At 38.4% G+C, this 19,024-nt stretch overlaps 1 protein-coding gene across 7 annotated transcripts in view; it reads right to left on the bottom strand.

Moving 5' to 3' along the window:
• The window catches only part of GRIP1 (glutamate receptor interacting protein 1), a 676,609-nt gene that overhangs the window by 124,076 nt on the left and 533,509 nt on the right, over window positions 1–19,024 (bottom strand). For all 7 annotated transcript variants that reach the window (XM_036894904.2, XM_036894901.2, XM_036894903.2 and 4 more), the window contains 5 exons: window positions 16,488–16,623; window positions 14,188–14,333; window positions 7,992–8,075; window positions 3,677–3,752; window positions 1,406–1,551 (listed from right to left, as the gene is read on the bottom strand). In XM_036894904.2, coding sequence (XP_036750799.1) covers window positions 1,406–1,551; window positions 3,677–3,752; window positions 7,992–8,075; window positions 14,188–14,333; window positions 16,488–16,623 — 588 coding nt within the window. The remainder of the gene's footprint in view (window positions 1–1,405; window positions 1,552–3,676; window positions 3,753–7,991; window positions 8,076–14,187; window positions 14,334–16,487; window positions 16,624–19,024) is intronic.

A 19,024-nucleotide genomic window follows, 5' to 3' on the forward strand; every position in this document is an offset into this window, starting at 1 on the left:
GTTTGCACTACTTCTGTATTTCTGGTACTTGCCACTTAGCGCAATAAATATTAGAATGACTGACTGACTGCATACGTCAAACATTTGTTTTAGTATACTGCACCATCATTTAAAATACATTTCACTTCTATTTATTTTACCTTTATAACTATCTTTTAATATAGGCATTGCTAGTCCTCATTTGACAAAAGAGGTAACTAAGGCAGAGGAAGTAACATGGTCCAAATTACTAGCTAGGAATCAGCAGAGTTGAAAGCAGAACCCAAATCATCAAACTTAAAGTCTAATTCACAAACCACATAACAAAAGACAAATAGAAGACAGGTAGGGAGAAAAAAAAAGAGAAAGGAGGAATGGAGAGAGAAAAGTTCATTCATTGCTGAACTTTCCATGTCAAGGGTCTATCATACCTAATTCATTCTCCACAGAACCCATTCAATCTCACACTTTGAACATTTTAGGAGACCTCCTACCTCTTTAAGATACTTTAGCCCAGTAGACTTAACCAAGAATACCTTGAAGCAATACTGTTCTACATGAATCATATAGAGTGATAAATAAGGAGTTCACAGTTACAAAATATGTCTCTTTTTTATTATGCTATATTTCATCAGCATAAAACCTGCTGGTAAAGTCAGGTCACAGAGTCAAGTCTGGTAATTTTAAGAAGTACTTACAAAATGACTTAGTTGTAATCTCAGGTTCCAAGTCATTCTCTCATAATTTTTCTGCCTTAGTCAACATTACACAGAACTTTGGCTCTCTCATAGTATTTAAAAGCCAGCTGAGAATATCTTCCCAGTTTAACCAAAGTTGTGAAGGTAGAAATAGAGTTATTTTCTACTGGAGTCATTATTGAAAGAAAGAATATTGCACCCCACTTCTCATTTTAATCTTCCATACATGTCCCCTTTTTTTGTTCCTAAGTCTGAAGATGAAATGATTGGTCATTTCCATTAATTCTGAGTAGATGGCTTCATACTATGAAGTTACAAGAAGGAAAGGAATCCCCTACTGTTCCCAACCTCCATGTTGTAAAACAAAAAGTACCAGCCGGGAAGCTAATAATATTATTTTTGTGATTTGGAGGGGAAAAGTACTTTCTTGCCCATGGGCAATCCTCATAGATAAATCCTTATGTATGAAATGACATAGAAAATCTTTTAGGTGAAACACTCAGAGAGAGTAAGACCTTATTATGGAACCTGTTGATACAAGAACTCTAAGGCTCTGAAATGTACTCTTCACCTCTTTCTGAACCCATACAGAGTAATGATATAGTATTAATGAAACTGTCTGCTGTAGGAGGACTTAACAGTTCATGGTTAACCCAAAGAGGTTGACCCGGGATGGACAGTGACACGACCTAGAGCTGAGTGAGTGCAGCCTCAGGACTTCAACATACCCATTACTGAGACATCATATTCTATCAGCAGCGTTGCCTCTTGTCCACACTGTTTAAGAATACTCATGGCTTCAGCGTGCGTGGTTCCAAGAAGCCGAATTCCATCCACACTGAGCAACCGATCGCCAGGCTTGATTGTGCCCTCTCTGAACAGAGAATAAAGGAATAGTCCTCATTAATTGAACTTAATGGGGTTTGGCATCAATTGTGACTAATTAAAAGTGACTTAGCCAAAATAGTTCTTTCACACGTTCTGCCATCCTTCTTATTTGCATTTCTTTTTAAGCATGAAGTGTGACAGTATGAGAGCAAACCAGGAATCCTGAACAGAAAATTGATGCAATATGAAAATCAGTAATAAGATAGTAGCCACCCATTGGCAAATACCCAAGTTACCCACAGTTAACTCTTGGGGTACAAGAGTACTAAAAGCACATTCCCCTTTTTTCAGGGTTTTTTTCCTCAATGTCTAAAATTGATTTATTAGCACCCAGGAAATAGCATTTACCTATTCTCTCAAAGCCAGGTGAGCAGAAAAGCCTGCTGATTCCATTCAATTTATTACCAGTGAACCCACACAGGATAGGGAGCACCGATGAAAAATATCCCTTGTCTGATAGTGTTCCTACTGATGTATAAGGCCGTTCTGGCAACCATTAAACTGATGCAGCCTCATAGTCCCTGAAAGAGGCAGGCATATACTATTCTCTGTGCTGTGACCACGGACGCTCAGGCACTGGGAGATGATGCCTCAGGACACTGGTGACACTGCTCAAGTATAGCCAGGGAGGCTTCCAGATTACAAGCCTCCTATCTTAGGGAGGGTCACTGAGATGACAATTCAGATGGGGGGATTATAAATTTAGGATCTGGAAAGAATAAAAATAATTTTTGAAATATATTTCAACTAGATAACTAAGTATTTTGACTCTAAATTTTTATCTTGAATCTTAGACTTCCTTTAGTCCTCAATTAATTTGGCCAGATGTAGCTCATAAACTAGTAGCCTGCTTCCAGCATTTCTGTCAACTCCAACTCTAAATGTTAAAAAGAAATGTAAATATTCTCATTTGCTTCAGGAAGAATAATTCACAAGAGATGCACAAGCACAGAATTTCCATGGAAATTTTGACTTTGTATTATTCTCTGCAAAGGCAAATATACTTTAGCACAGGTGTGACACCAGTGTATTCATATTCCTCTAATTTGTATTAAATGTCAACTTTTTAAAAAAATGAGCTGACTGCATGAGAATTGAAACAGAGTAAGCCTGGATTCCTATCCTAGTTCTTCCACATACTAGATGGCAAGTCATTTGCCCATATGGGTCTCAGTTTTGTCACCTGTAAATATGGATAAAATACCTCATTTAGTAGGCAGTTGTGAGGATAAAAAAAGATAGTGTCTGTCAAACACTTAGCAAATTTCCTGGCACATGGTAAGTACTCAATGAATAATATTTATTATTACTATTTCTATTGCTTAAGAAAAAGATTTAAAAAATTTATCCTGGTCTGAAACCTAATGCAGAGTCAGGGGTAATCAACTGTGTTACCCTACCATTATGGAGTGAACTTTTGCTGTGGGAAATTAATACAAAGATAAGTATCTCCTGAGACATCTAAGTGGTGAGTTTACTTGGGACCCTCCAATGATTATGATATGAAAGCTGAAGGAGCTGCCCTTCAGATACTCAAATTAGCAAGGTAGAGGAAGCTCGAAACACTGACATTTCCTAAAGGTCACTTCCATTCTGGCATACATAAGCATTGTCAAAAGGTCATAATAATAATAATGATAAGAAAAAGGATGTTGATAACAGTAAGAATCAGAATACCACCCCCTATCTTTCCAGGTTAGAAGATTAGCAATTGAAGATGATACATTTCAAGTGCCTGCCTTCAAAGAGCCAGCAGCCTTTTATTAAATACCTATGGTATGATAGGTCACCTGCAAGGTACCATGTATCTCCAATCTTTGATAAAAGTGAAAACCTTGGAAGTTAAGTAATATTGTCTACATTTTACAGTGAGGGAAACTTAGCTCAGAACTGTTAAGTCATTTGCCAAAGACACAAGGAAATAAGTGCTGGATCTGGCGTCAAGTCTTCTCTCTTCTGATTCCATAGTCTAAACTACTTCAGTTTTCACATTCTGAAAGTTATTTGATATCTGTCCTTTACTCTGAAATTTCTAATTCATCAGCTTCTATGCCAGAGTCCCCAGCTTTATTTCATCTAACTGGATAGTGAAACAGGAAGAAGAACGTCACCTGTCAGCTGGCCCTCCAGGACGAACACACGTTATGACAACGGGACGAGATTTATTTCGATCATCATGTGCTCCTCCTGGCCAAGAAAAGAAATACAGCTTTAAAAAAAATGTTTTCATTAAAAATATTAACTTACAAAATGCCAGTTGAGAAACTAAAGTCCATTTTGTTGACATGTGGAAGAAGCCATGTAAAATTTTCCTGAAAATCTTAATCATTTTATATGGAATATGTCTTTGAAGTCACAATTTCTCTACGTCTCTCTCTCTCTCTCTCTCTCTCTATATATATATATATATATGGCTGTAATCAAGGGTTATATATAAAATATTTAACAACTAGTGTGACAGGAGTATAAACTAATTACAAAGTGCAGGTGGGTACCTAGTACCAATTAACCTGGGCTATAATGCAGGTGAGTAGGTCTATGACCTGACATAAAGGAAGCAAAAACTAAAGTAAAATTAAAAAAAAAAAAAAAAGTCAAGTGGCTGAAATGACCTCCATTAAAATTGGGGTGTTTGATAATTTAGGGCAAATTTGGCAGACTGTGTCATGCCAATTGTAATGTTTAAGTGGTAATTTTATGATAAAGGAAAATTCTTCTAAAAAATTCTTATAAAATAAAAGCTTCAAGATGGAAAGTAATTTATTAAAAATTCTCTTTTAAATCCGGACCTGTTCGTACAACTTCCTTAATACATGCTCACCCAACCTCTACACTTGAGACCCACCAGTTGCCTTATTTAGTAGACCTGAGGCATCTCATTCCACATCTGTACACTGAAAAGTGTTAGAAGGTTCTTCCTAACATTCAGCGAATGGCTATCTCCTTCAACTTTCATCCACTAGTCCTTGGTCTATTATCTAGAGCAGTGAAATGGAACTGTATAATGCCTTCTACAAAAAAAGTCTCATCTTAAGGCTGGACATTTCCACTTTCTTACCTATTTTTCATGTGAGTTGATTTCCTTGTACCTCACCATTCCTGGATGCCTGGCTGGGTGCTAATGTGCCAGTGTCTGGTACATATGAATGTTACTGTCAAGTATCCCTTCCCTACATTTGGTAGAACAGACTGACATCTCCCAAACTTGGAGCAGGTGGAGCAGTCACTTTAAGAACCCAGCCTAAGAGAACAATTAAAAGGCATTCACTGTTCTGATGAAGGCAAATGCTACCTTTCTGCTCACTTCCATTACAAGTGATTCATTCAGTCTGGCTGATGGGTAAAAGCTCCCTTTTCATATTTTATTCTTTCATTCAGTTCAAAAACATTTCTTAAAATTCCTCCTTACTTAAAATAGGAAATGCACAACATTCTCAGAAAAAAAAACAACTTTAAAATGAATATCATGACAGTAAAGTATAGTACATACTTACTCATATTTATATAATTACTATTCTGTAATTACGCTTTTGCAAGGTGATCATAAAAGAGGTATGCATTTCCCTGAAACGGTATTGATTTAGAAAAGTATGGGGGCTGAAGACAGCACAAAATTTCCCATAATTTTGATTTGGAGGCTTACATTTAAGCACGTAACAATGAGTGCATTTCAAAGTGTGAGATAGCTCTACATTTCTTGATATGTGACATTTTATCAGAATTTGAATTAATAATAAGCCAAGTTTAGTTTGTGATTCACTCAGGCTCTAAAAGTTTGGAGCTACAAAGTAAAACAGAGACCATGCAGAGACCAGTGGTTGTCTCAATACTGGCTGCACGCTGGCATCACACACCCAGGATGTTTTGAAAGGAGTATCAATGTCAGATCACATGCAGACCAAATCTGAATACTGGGCTCCATATGTTAGGTGAGTAGACTACCTACATTTTATAACTGAGGATGACTGGGTGAAGAAAATGTCCTTGTCTGAAGTGAAAAGGAAATTAGTGGCAGACTGCTTGTCCTATTAGCCCAAACCATCTTCCTCAGCCTGGTGGCAAGGGAATTTAGCTGAAATTTAACTCTTCAAGTGTAGCCAAAATGTCGCTTTTCATTCTGAGTGGTAGGCTGTTTTTTCGTGTGAACTGATTTCCTTGTACCTCACCATTCCTGGCTGCCTGTCTGGGTCTCTAATGTGCCAGTATTTCGATCTGTCAAGGTTTTACGCCCTGTGACAGAGAACATTAGAAATGTAATTCCATTCATCAGCTAAAAGCCTATATTATTGTTCTATGACCCAGTCTAACTGGTTAAGGAAAAATTCTCCAGTCCTGAGTGTATATGCTCCATCTGCAATACCTTTCCTTCCTTCCTGAATGTCGCAGGATTTTACACTGAACTAAGCTCAGCTCAAACACTATCTATGCTATAATGTTTTATCTTCCATAAAAATATTTACCTACAGGACTTCCTCATTCTGCAACTCTTTCTGTGATTAACCAATGATTCTTAAGGGATGGGTAGTGGCCACCTTTTGAACAAGGAAGATCTTCCAGAGGGGCCTCAAACTGACCTAAAAATATAAGCTGTTTATCTGATTCTCATTGAAAAATTATGCCAAATACCACAACCAATGTTCTAAGGGAGTTATCAAAGCCTACAAAAATGCCTTACTCATAAACTAAAGTTGGCTCATTTAATTGGTTTTTAAATCAGTATAATACTAAGAAGTCAGATGTCCACACAAATCTAGGCAACATTCAAGTATTTATTCATCATTGATTAAGTACCTGTGAGGTACTAGGTAGTATTCTAGGCTCATATGAAAAAACTCTTACTATGCATGCTTAGTAACTTAACACACATAAAGATAGTTGAAATTCCTGCAATTTGTGGGAAGGACATTTTGTTAGCATTATATTATCAGTTTTCTTGAGATGGTTATGGATTGCATTTGCTTCTGTTCTTTTAGTTCTTAATGATAAATTACTGTTGGCTTAGCTCTTTCATTAGCGATTTGATTTGTTCAATTGATTAACCATACAGCAACCAGTGTTGACTATTTGCACCAGCAGTGTTTTTTACTGCAGCTTTTCAATAACGAGGGTTGTAGGCATGCAACTCATGTGCACCTTTCTTTTGCACTTATATTGCAAAAACAGATACTGCCCTCTGGGCTAAAATTACTTGTGTGCTGACTTTTCATTATATTTACATTTACTTTGTTATTTTACACAGAAATTTGGGAATGGTTAAGGTAAATTATCAAGGTAAATTAATCTTGTTGCCCCACCTAAAAATAGGACTTGGTCAGCACAGTGTAATAAACCACACAGTGATTTCCTAGTTGCCCATTTTCTCTGCTACTCACTTGGGTACTTAATCAATTTATATCTTAAATTCACTGGGCTGTAACTCCCTGTAGATGGGGGTCCTGTCTCAAGACTCCATAGTACTGGTCCTATGCTGTACATGTCCTTAATAAATATTTGATTGATTGACTTGTTAAATGATTGACACCAAATGGAACAAATGCTTAAAACTCTGTCATTAAGGCAAGTCTATATAAGTGAACACATCACTTTTATTTCTTGATGCATGTATACTTATGAAGATGCTTTATTAATTTTAATTAATATCTTAATTTTGATAGAATTTTGACTCTGGTGAAGTACAAAACATAATAGATAAAAACAAACAAACAAACAAAACCCTTAAGAAATATGAGATGTTAAAAAAAATCCTGATGCATAATAGTCCCCTATTGAACCTCACTGTCACACTAGGAATTACAAGTTGTTAATGTATGTATAGTCTCTTAGGGATAAACTGCTAATAAGAAAAATAAAATATTAAAAACCAGAATTACAACTCAGAATTAATGGACTTATAGACAAGTTGAACCATCTGAAATCTTTATTAATGCCATCCCATAATGAGATAAGTCAACTTGATGTACACAGGTACCCAAGGGATTAGATTATCTTCAATTCATTCTTAGAAAGCTACAATAACAAGATGTCTTTCAGGAGAAAATAATTTAAACAAAGTTGCTTACTTCTAGTGCATTAAATTAAATCAAACTAGACTCATCAACATTTTTGACTCAGTGACACAGAAAAATGTAAAGGGAAGACTAAAGACACAGCAAAAAGCAGCCAATCACTAGGATGACTGTGAATTAACAAGGTGCACAAACAACGAAATTTGCTCTGTATTCATGGTCTAAAAACAAAGCCAGGTCATTTGGATTCCCCACTCATTGCTTTCTTTCTCTGAAGAAGAGCGGGTGTAAATATTATAAGGTGACTTAATGCACTGGAAATATCAATTTTTTGAGGATGACTTTCCAGTTCACTCCCAATATTTCATTGGCAAATTCTCCAAGAATATCTGATAGCTCATATTTTCTAACTACGACCTACCTCGTATTACAAAACCAAAGGTATTGCCTTCTTTATGTAAGGTGACTTCCACTGTTCGGAAAATAACACTTGATCCTTGAACAGCTGAATTCAGAAAAAAGAGAGGAAATAGTAAGTCATAAGTCATAATAACATTTCTAAATTCTTGATGTGGCATAAAATACTATAGATCCTTGTTGCAAATAATTATTGTTTTGAATGATAAAACAGCAACAATTTCTTTTCAAAGAAACTGTTAGAAAAAAATAACTGGAATGACACACAAATACTATAAAATAGTCATTTGTATAAGTGGCTTATACAGGTTCAAGTGGAAGCAAAATCATAGGTACTTCCTTTCCTCCTGTGTAGCCAGTTTCAAGATAGAGGGTAATATTCACATTATAAGAGAGGCAAAACAATTGTTTTCCCTTTGTAAAATGTAAAAACAAAATGACTTTTGTAAAACTTATTAAGTAAGTAATGTATTTACATCTTTTTTTGCAGCCAGGACAGGAAGAAAAAGTATTACTCTCAGATTGCCATTAATAGGTGAGGCTGAAGCAAAAAGACCTTCTTAACGTGATAAAGAGCAATCACACAAAGATACCAGTGAGCCAAATGAAATCTGGAGGGCACAAGGGATTCTAAGCATATTCAAAATATTACTACTGACTAATAAGGTGAAGATCTACTTAATTTTACTTGATACCATCATGCTTATGTGGTGTTTGCCTGCTTATTACTCTCATTTCACAAAATGAAATTGCATGGCCAGGTTGGAATCTTCCATTACATCACACACATTATGAGGGTATAAGTTGTATGAAGGTAATGTACAGTCACTAAACTATTCTGGAAGACTTTATTTCAAGAAACCGGTAATTCTGGTTATATGGTACACTATTACTGAATTAAAAAAAAAACAAAATCTTCACAAGTGAATATTTTATCATGGATATAAGGACGATTTCACTCATGGAGATGGAAGAGTTTGCAAACTGTAGAATTTGATGGTTTTGGATCCTTGTCTTGAATTTGCACAGTGATATCGAATCACCTGATGCTGGGTTCATTATCAGTGACACAGTTTTTTACATTGTTACTAGATCTCGAGGGGTTTATTACATAAAACTATCAACAAGACATATACAGACAAAAATTTAAAGGCACCTTTGAGAAGAACATTTCTTGCCATTTACAAAATTGGAAGTAATTTTAATTAAGCATTAATTACAATTATTTGTAATTATTGGAAGTTCTGGATCCTCAAAGGAATGGACATGATTATGAAAAGTACACAGTTAAATTCACAAAACTGCACACATCTGGCCAGGACATAAAGTACAATAAGAACTTGGATCTGCTGAAAAAGAACATAAACCTTCAGCTGGACAAATGTTTTGGTATACTGCTGATTTAATTAAATGTCACAGTCTTGCTCTCATGGGACTTTCAGTTTATTCTAATCAGCTAGGAACAGTACATACAAATAGCTAAAAGTGTTGATCTATAGTTTTAATTAAATTTAAAAAACTGAGTTCAAATGAAGTGTTTTCTAATCTTTGTGACCCAAAAGCCATTGGAAGAAATTGGCAAAGAACATGATCTTTTTGTTTTCTGGGTAAGAGAGGGAAAGATATAGGGAGAAATAATTAATGAGCATCTATGGTGTGCCAGGAATTCTGCAAAGTGGTTTACAAATATTATTTCATTTAATCATTAAATCAACTTTCAATTATATACAACCAAATTCTAATTTTGGGCCACCTGTCCTTGTTGGCTCGGTGTCCATTCTGGGAATGCAAAGCACTGTCATTTTAATTTTGCTTGAGTTAAATCTTGCTGACCATAAACTCTAACAATCAAATCTAAAGTCGATAGAAAGACTTTTAAGATTATTTATAGTTTTAGATTATCCACACTATTGCTGTCCACCGTTTACAAAGACAAATGTGGATCTAGACTAGACTGCATTTTACTCTATTTAATGAAATAGATTTAGTCTTTATAATTTTTACTTGCAAGACTGTCTCTTGGTGACTGGGTTTTCATATTCAGTACTGGGACATCCTATATTGCCATGTGACTTTTACTCATTACTGCACTTGTGGACATAAAGATACAATTAAGGGCTGTCCCCAAAGATTCAAGTCCAGTACACTGAAGGGCTAAGTAGAAATCAACTTTGCAATGCAAAAATTCTCTTTCTCAGTGTTTGAGTTGTACTCTTGTCCCTTGCTTCTATATGTAGGTCAATACTCTTGTACATGCATATTCATATTATTTTATTATGGTAGGTTATGTTTTTCTAAATGATATATTACTTTCTTGCCTCCCCAACTCCTACTCAGTGGGAGAAGAGGAGCTGTATACTTTTTCACCTCATTATGTTGGGCATGCCCATATGACTTGCTTTGGCCAATAGCATGTTATCAGATGCAAGCAGAGGCTGGAAATCGACTCCTGTGATTGGGGTTGTCCTGTTTTCCCTCTGTGGTTGCCACAGGAAGAAGAGCTTTCCCTCCCTGGGTGGCTGCTACCCTTTTAGACTGAATACCAGAATGAGTCACATGGAGGAGATCTGAGATTGCGTCCCTCTCTCCTCTTCCACCACCATCACCACCACCACCATCTACCATCTGTTCATATCTCTCTTAGAGTTAGAACTGAGGAGTAAGCAGGCTGCCACAGGATATGCTTTAACTGATTTGTCTGAGTTAAAGAAGGACTTCTGACAGAAAGCTGGTCTGATTTAGCTGATAGTTTAACAGTGAGGACTGCCTTTGCCAATCAGTCCCTGTAGCAGACATTTTCCATAAAGTAAATGAGGTAATAAGCAGCAACAAGGTTTGAATGGAAATGGTTATTTGAAGATGTATAAAATAAGTGGCATGGCAGAAATTATACCCTTTCCAACTTTATAAGCTCATGATAAAGAATTTTAGGTGTTAACTAAAATGCAGATGGGGATTATGTAATATTTCAAAATTCTCTAGGGGTTATGTGCCCCCAAATACGAAGGCACTGCCTAAATCAACTTTTAATACATAAATACTAGAGATACAGTTTCGTACTATTCTAATTACAGTCTCAATACCTAATTTTAAAACCAATAAGAACTTTAGAGCTCATGTAGATTGACCTTTTCATTTTCAGAAAGAAACTGAATTTTAGGAAGGGTAAGAGGTTTGCCCAAGGTCAAAGTTCCTTTTTTCCTTTATCACATCGCGCGCGCACACACACACACACACACACTCACACACACACACCCTGCCACATACCCTTCCTCCCTCCACTTCTTTCTAGACTCTTGGATTGGCTGAGCCTCAAATTACTGTGATTCTTGGGAGAGTTCCCAGTTGCCTGGCAGCTTACCTTACAGCAGGCAGCTCTCGTCCCAGGGCCTCGCAGCTGGTGGCTAGCTCCTGCTCTAGCCGTCTGAGCTCAGTGAAGGGAGACTTACTAATCCTTCAACTTCCCTGAACTCAAAGATCTTATTAATTTTTTATCCAAACATACTAGAGACAGAGATAATCCTTGGAGAATAGAACTCTTCTGTCTGATTTCTACCATAACATTCATACTTTTGTGTTTGCAAATATTTTTTTCCCCTTTTTTTCAACAGTTTTACTGCACAAGGAAGGAAAAGTTGGTATTATCACCAAGTCGCCACAGGTTTTAACCCCTGAGTATTTCTGATATCCACAACTCTCCTTTTTAACCTCACTAATGTTATATTTATTTAGGATATCACCTCTCTTGGAAAACTGTAACAGCCTTTGGGCTTATAGCCTTTGGTCTAGTCTCCATTTGGCTTCCTAAAATTACAACTCTACAAACTTAAATCTGATGATACTGTCCCTTGACATTAAAAACCTTTAAAGGCTCCTTATTGCCCACCTGATGCCATCTATGCTCCACCAGTATGGCTTACAAGGCCCTCCATGGTTCATTCCTGTTTACGTCGCTGGCCTCATCCATCTCCAGGCCCTCTATTTCCCTTTGTGCTCTAGCAACTCCAATCCCTTTATAGTTCATCCTGAGCTCTGGGCTATGTTTTAACCTTCTTGCTGTACCCTCTGCCTGAAACATTCCTCTTCTTACTAGATCTGCATAACCTCCTTCAAATCCCCCTAGGAACTCTTAGCGCTGGATCAGCCATAACTTGGCAAATCTCCACTATTGGCCTTGCCCCTGGAAAGTGATACTACGAGTTCCTTTTAGGAAGAAGTTGTGTTTTACTGATATTTATATCCCCAGTGGAAGAAAAACACTTAATCGAAGGCCATTAGTTCTAGATATCTGGCTTCTCTTGACTCCCAGACAATGATTTGAATTAGTGATTTCAAAGCAAATGGACTCCTTTAAAGTTCAGGAAAACACAGTAATTTCAGTGTAAGAACAATAATGATGGTAATAATGGCTAACACACACTATGGCTTATTATACCCTTTCCAACTATATAAGCTCATGATAAGGAATTTTAGGTGTTAACTAAAATGCAGATGGGGATTATGTAATATTTCAAATATTTGATCACTGCAAGGGCCCCCAAACTGGTCTTTCAGAAGTATGTGATGATGATCTAAACATTTTATGTGGATTACAGCACTGAATTCTTATACAAATTCTACTTCCATTACAGCCATTTTCTGGATGAGAAACCTAAGGCTCAAGAGAACTTAACTACATGCCCAAGGTCACAAAGCTAGGTAGGGGCAAAACTGGCTTTTAACTAATGATCAGTCCAAGCTCTCAACACTCAATTTTACTGTCTACTCTTGGTGAAAATGGAAAAACACTGTGTAGCAAGCTTTCTGAACACAGACTTCAATTGATTTTGTTGTAAAGTCACCATTAGATTTTTCAGTGTTAGACTTTATGTTTAACATTTTAACATAAAGACCTTGTGATTGGCTACATGCACTTAATCCTTAAGTGCTCTCAGCTGGTCCCAAAGCTTCAAATGCCATCTATGTTCCCATTACTTTAAATTTAAATTTCCAGTCCAGATCTTTCTTCCAAACTCCTAACTGTACCTCTAGCTCTGTTCTTGACATTTCCTTTTTGCATGTCAAATAGGCACCTCAATAGTAGCATTTCAATGAACTTTGGATCTTCCCCTCATGTATCAGCTCTGCACACATTCTTGCTCACCCCCATTAACAGCAACTCAGTCCTTCCAGTTACTCCGGATCAAAACCAAGGGTGGTCCTTGGCCTACGAGTGCTGCACAACCCACATGAAATTCATCAGGAAATCCTGTTGGCTCTACCTTCAAAACAGATCAAGAATGTGATTGCTTTTCACTGTCTCCATCACTGTCTTTCACTTTGATCACTGCAAGGGCCCCCAAACTGGTCTTCCAGAATCCACCCTTGCCACTGCAGCCTATTCTCAACACAGCAGCCAGAAGGAGGATTTGAAAACATAAATTGTATCATGTCAGTCCTCTGCTCCAAACTACAGAATACTTTCCTATATCACTCACAGTAAAACTTCAGGTCCTTTCAATGGCCTACAAAGATACCACATCCTTTGTGTTTCTGACCTCCTGTCCTACTTCTCACTCTACTTCGTGCTCACTCTGCTCCAGCTATACTGCCCTTCTAAGTATTTCTAGAACAACCTCAGATATATTCTGGCCTTTTGATCTTAGCAATGGCTGTTCCTTCCTTCTGCAATTCTTTTCCCCCAGAAATCCATACAGCCAACTTTCTCACCTCCTTCAAGTCACTGACCAATGCCACTTTCTCAATGATGCTGTTCCTAACCACCCTATTTAAAATCACAATCCTACCCCAACCCCAGCATTCCAATCTCTCTCCTTGCTCTTTCTTTTTCCTCACAGCACTCATAAGTAATTTACTTTTTTATTGTGGTTTTGCTTTGTTATCTGTCTTCCCTTGTTGGAATGCAAACTCCACTGATGTCCATCCACAGTGGTGGCTGGAGCATAGCATATGTTCAATAACTCGTTGCTGAACAAATGAATCATTATTGACTGTAAAAGTCAATCCCAGCTCTTACCAGTCCAGAAATGCAAACAGCTTTCTCAGGGTAGCATCCACATTAATAGTTTAATAACAGGAGGGGGTGTGCTATGCTTTGCCATTCTTGTAATGATACAACAATGGCAAAAGGGGCAAAATGAGAACCAACTATCTTAGGCAAGACTGTGGTGCAGCTCTTCTGCCGGGTTATGATGACTTACAGACTGGTGGCAGCTCATACTCCACTTCAAGGACCACTCTTTCCCCAACATTCTTCAGTAAGCTGATGATCTCATCATGGCGGAATTTGGCCAGGTTGATCCCATTCACTGCTTTGATGTAGTCACCCACATCCAGCTGATCACTTCTGCAAAACAGGGAATGTCGCTTCAGTGGCTCCATCCTCTCCACTGGCCCCAGCGACTATGTTTTGCACTTTCTCTTCATGAATATGCATGCAGGCCCAGAAGGCCAGCAGAGCAGAAGCCCCCACCTCCTAGGACAGGGCTTGCCCCTGAGAGGGGGAGCGCAGCTGACGGTGGACAAGAGATGGCACAGCTCCCATCACTCATGTGACTGGTACACCTCAGAAGGCCAATACCAGGCCTGCTGCTGCCTCTGAATTTTTCTTAACCCTTTGACTCTTTTATTTTTAAAGAGCACCATAAAACAAAGTAAAAAGAAATGTTTTTAGCTGCCCTGCCCATAAAGGGTTGATCCTCTGGGAACGGGTTACTCAGATTCTGGATACACCAGGGCTTTTTCTTTCTTCTCTAGTCTCTCTCATTTTTGCTGCTTGCCTTTTGGACATTTCCTAGCTTTCAGTATCCTCACTGGGAGTTTGTTGAGGGCTAAGGAAGAGTCAGCTTATTTTGCTATTTATTGCCTACAGCAGGACTGCTGTAAGGAGTATTGGTATTTAACTGTTGTTAAAAGCAGTATCGGTGAAGGAGAAATCACAGTGAAAGTCCTGGCTTTCAGTAATATTCTCATGTCTCTTTGCCACCAGAATAGAACCTGGGCTGCTTTTGGGGATCCAGCCTGCCTCTACTCTAAGCGAAGAGCAGGTGGCGAGACCAATGATAGGACTTAAAGTTCGTGCCACTGATGAGGACCTTCAATAATATTTCCTCCCCAAATAGAAATACCTAGTTCACTTGTTTTATTTAAGGCCAGCCCCATCATGCCTCTTTTGGCGAGCCTTCTTTATCCGCTCCAGCGGCGGGATACCTGTCACTCAGCGCAGGCTTACTGACCCTACCTGGGAAACTTAACCGCCTAATGCTCTGTGACAGCTTTTATGTAGCTGCTTTTTTACTAGTATGCGGTGCTATTTTGTTCCCAAACTGTTCATGTTTTTTATACCTTATCTCCTAGAGTAGATGATAAGCCCCTTAGGGCAGGGCCCTTTAATTCCTTTGGTTTACTGTCTGTAAAATGGTAGTGCCTTCAACAGTGAATATGGGGTAATTATAACAATGAGTGTACCTGGCACAGAACTACTTTGAATCTCAGCATCCATACACCTGGGAATGGTGTTGCCTCCCTGTGCATCCCTACACCTGGGAAGAGTGTCACCTCCCTACTTTTACCTGCTTTGGCGGCTACCTATGAAGATGCTCTGGAAATGAAGAGCATAGCATCACAGCCTGACTATGCCTGTTATAAATAAAGGAGGCTGTGGGTGTGGAAAGAAGTCTTCTAAAAGGCTGAAGGAAGGAGATTAAGGCGCTTGTGTTGAAGTCAGCCTTACGAACAATACCTGGACCCCTGGAGCAATCAATTAAAGCAAACTGATAAATGGAACAAACAGGTTGATCATTGAATGTGATCATTATTTCAGATGACACTTTCTAAGGCAAGAGCTCTAAAACTTAATTGGTGATTATGTGGACAAGAGGGTGGGGGTCCAGGATTTAAGGCACACCTGCTTCACTTTTAATGAGACCTGCCTGTCCCACCCCCACTGCCTGAGGCCTTTCTGCCTTTGGCAATGCAGTCTGCAGTTCTTCAGAACAAGGGAAAAATGAGACTTCCTTATCAAAGCCTTCTGTCGTTTTGGAAACCGCATTTTGCCTTTGAAAAGGGATGTATCCCAGGTAAAAAAGTGGAGATTCGGGACAAGCAACATTGTTACACAGACCCTTGGGGTTGGGCGTCTCTCTCTTCCTAGACTAGCCTGCTCCTCTGTGAGAGACCCCCCATCGCATTATAGGGGTCGTCTGCATTTGGATGATCGAAGTGTCTCGTTACCCCTGAAACCCGTCTGTTGTTCAGTGCCACATTTGGGGACTAGAGCCATACAGACGTTTGAAACTTAAAATCTCATGAGGGCCTGGCTGCTTCTGAGATGTCAGAAGGTTTCCCTGGTGACTCTGGCGCAGGTCCGAACGCTAGGCTTCTGAAACCTGCCCCTGTGTGCTTCTGCCCAGCAGATGGCAGCTGTCATGTTCTCAGAGACCTTCTCTGATGGCACTTTAATTTTGAATTAATTTTTCCCCATGCTCCGTGAGGCAGTTACCGAGCAGCGATCCCTCCTTGCCGCAGGTTGGATACCCTCGGCCTGCCGTCCTTATCGATCCCGCCAGATACTGTCAGGCCCAGGGTCGTGCCTTCCTTCTTCATCAACTCAACCACGGTGCAGCCCTTGAATTCTTCTGTGAAAAGAAGAGCATTTGCCTTATTAAATGAGAGAAGTGCAAAGCAGTGTTCTTGTGGGTGGTGACAGGACTCTTCCCCATAAACTCTTTCCATTTTATCTTTTTTTATGAGAATAGATCTGTGGCCTCTTTTCCATTGCAATTTGCAAAGTGTCTCATAAAGATATGCATGCAGATATTCTATTATAGGTTATTAAAATGGGTGCCAGTGAGGTAGTTCACACTGGGTTCAAAATAAACTGTCTGCCATGGCTTATGTACCAATGACAACATTCACCCTTTGTTTCCTGCCACTCTCGAGTGACTTTCTCTGGTTTCTTTCCTTGTAACTCCAAGGGAACATTTGACAGTTTTAAGATAAGGGGCTAGGACAGAATTTTAAATAATGATACAAATGCGCATAGGTCAGCGCAGAGTCCCAGGTTCCAGGTACATGTCAGCTGAGGAAGCCAGCGGACAAAGAGAAGACAGCTTTCTACAGGTTCAAGAAAAATATTAGTGACATTCTCTCTCTCCGTCTTTTTGTCTTTGAGAAAACAAAGTACAATAGGTTCATGTAACAAGTCACATTTCTTCCAGAATGTGTTACATTATAGTAAGGCAGGGTTAGTCCTCAGGATCCCCAGGTAGCTGCCATAAATCTCTCATTCTCTATTTTCAAAATTTTAAAAGCTCACAGAGCTTGTGGAAACAATGCCTGTTACAACAAGAGGGAACCCAAGTGTTTTGATGTTAGGCACAACAGAAGGTAAAAAAGTGAATATCTTTCCTTTCAGAAATAAAAGTGAACAGAGTCAACATTTAACTACCTGGAGGCCAATTATGGCAAACACTGCTGTATAATTCTTTTGGTAATGATATTCCCTCCTCTGCATACATGCTTTCTGGGTAGGGGTGGGGAAACTGGACGTTTTTCAGTTCCTTCTGAATCAGAAGAGTTATGAATTAAGGGGTTATGACTTTCTAGGACATCAAAGACACTCATATTAAAATGCGATAGCAGACTTTCTTTTTCAAATTCAGTCAAAAAACTTAAAAAGGATTATTTGCACATCTCTGTCCTTTCCTTAATTACACATAATAGGGTTAATTATCACTTCAAAAATATCTATGAATGCTTACCATAAAAGTTTTTAAACTGTGGCTGCTGGGTACACTATTCCACCAGCCAATGAAAAAAATCAAATCGTATCAGAGAAAGAAATAATCTCTCATCTGATCTTCTAAGGCAAATAAAGTAGTCAGGGAAAAAGGCAAGGGGGCAGGCCATTGATTTCCTCAGCGACATACTGGCTGTTATTCCAGGCAGGGCTTTCAAGATTGCCAGGGCCTGTGACCTTGTGGCCCAGGAACTTTCTTTTGTATGGTACTTTCAATACACTGCACACGTGAGTTGTTATTGTCCTTTAGAAGTGAAACCAAGGAAGTGCCTATGAGTGTGAATCATGTCAGCTTTATTTACTACATTTTGTGTGAGAGACCATATAATGGTTGAAATCCAAGAATCAAAATTCTTGTCAACTGCTTAAAAGCACAGGGCCTTTTACATCATTTACCAGAAGCATCTGTAACACATGTCCATTACTGTGCGCATTTCACTTGTGCCCTCTTAAAACAGAGCAATAGAACACCCAATACATCTCATAAAAACATATAGGCTCAGTGATCTCGAATAGTTTCATCCTAACAAGCAATCTCATAAATTCTTCTTGGCAGAAAGCTAGGTATAAATTATTACAAAATGAGGTTAAGAATTAAAGTAATGAAAAATCACAAAATAGATAATGACTATTCACATTACAGGAATGTTAATGTGCCTGACAATTTTGCCCAATGAAATAATTCTTTGCATTTTTAAAAAATATGTAGATTGATCCTATGTATTTCAGCATTTGATTATAGATCTTTACCTGAAGAGTTGGAAGCACAGGTTTTTAAGGGCCCGTCTTAAAGGTCAAGAAATGCACAAAGAAGCAATTATGAATTAGGCATATCATGCCAGTGAGAAATAAGTTTCATTTAATAAGAATGTCATTCCTATTCAGGTCTTCAAGAACATGCTTCCCACATAAAATGGGGTGCCACTTACACAGGTGTAGCCTTATCAGATGTGGACAATGCAGTTTTCTCTGGAGGGAACTTAGATCCTTCTCAGGCTTATGGCCAAATCCTGAAAATCTAGAAAAGCTCAATTCCTTTAGTTTAATTTGATCTCTGTTAAGATATAAATCTATCTGGGCTGCTTTTAAAATTGGTAATTGTGAACTAAGCCTCTTGTTTAAAAATATTTCAAATCTTTCCCCAAGAGTTAGTTTAACACAAAAGGAAGAAAATATTCACATGCCAATTAGCTAATTTGCACATTCATTAATTCAAGCATTTATTGCGTTCCTACTAA

The sequence above is a fragment of the Manis pentadactyla genome, chromosome 10 (genome assembly GCF_030020395.1).
Source record: "Manis pentadactyla isolate mManPen7 chromosome 10, mManPen7.hap1, whole genome shotgun sequence".
Classification (NCBI taxonomy): domain Eukaryota; kingdom Metazoa; phylum Chordata; class Mammalia; order Pholidota; family Manidae; genus Manis; species Manis pentadactyla.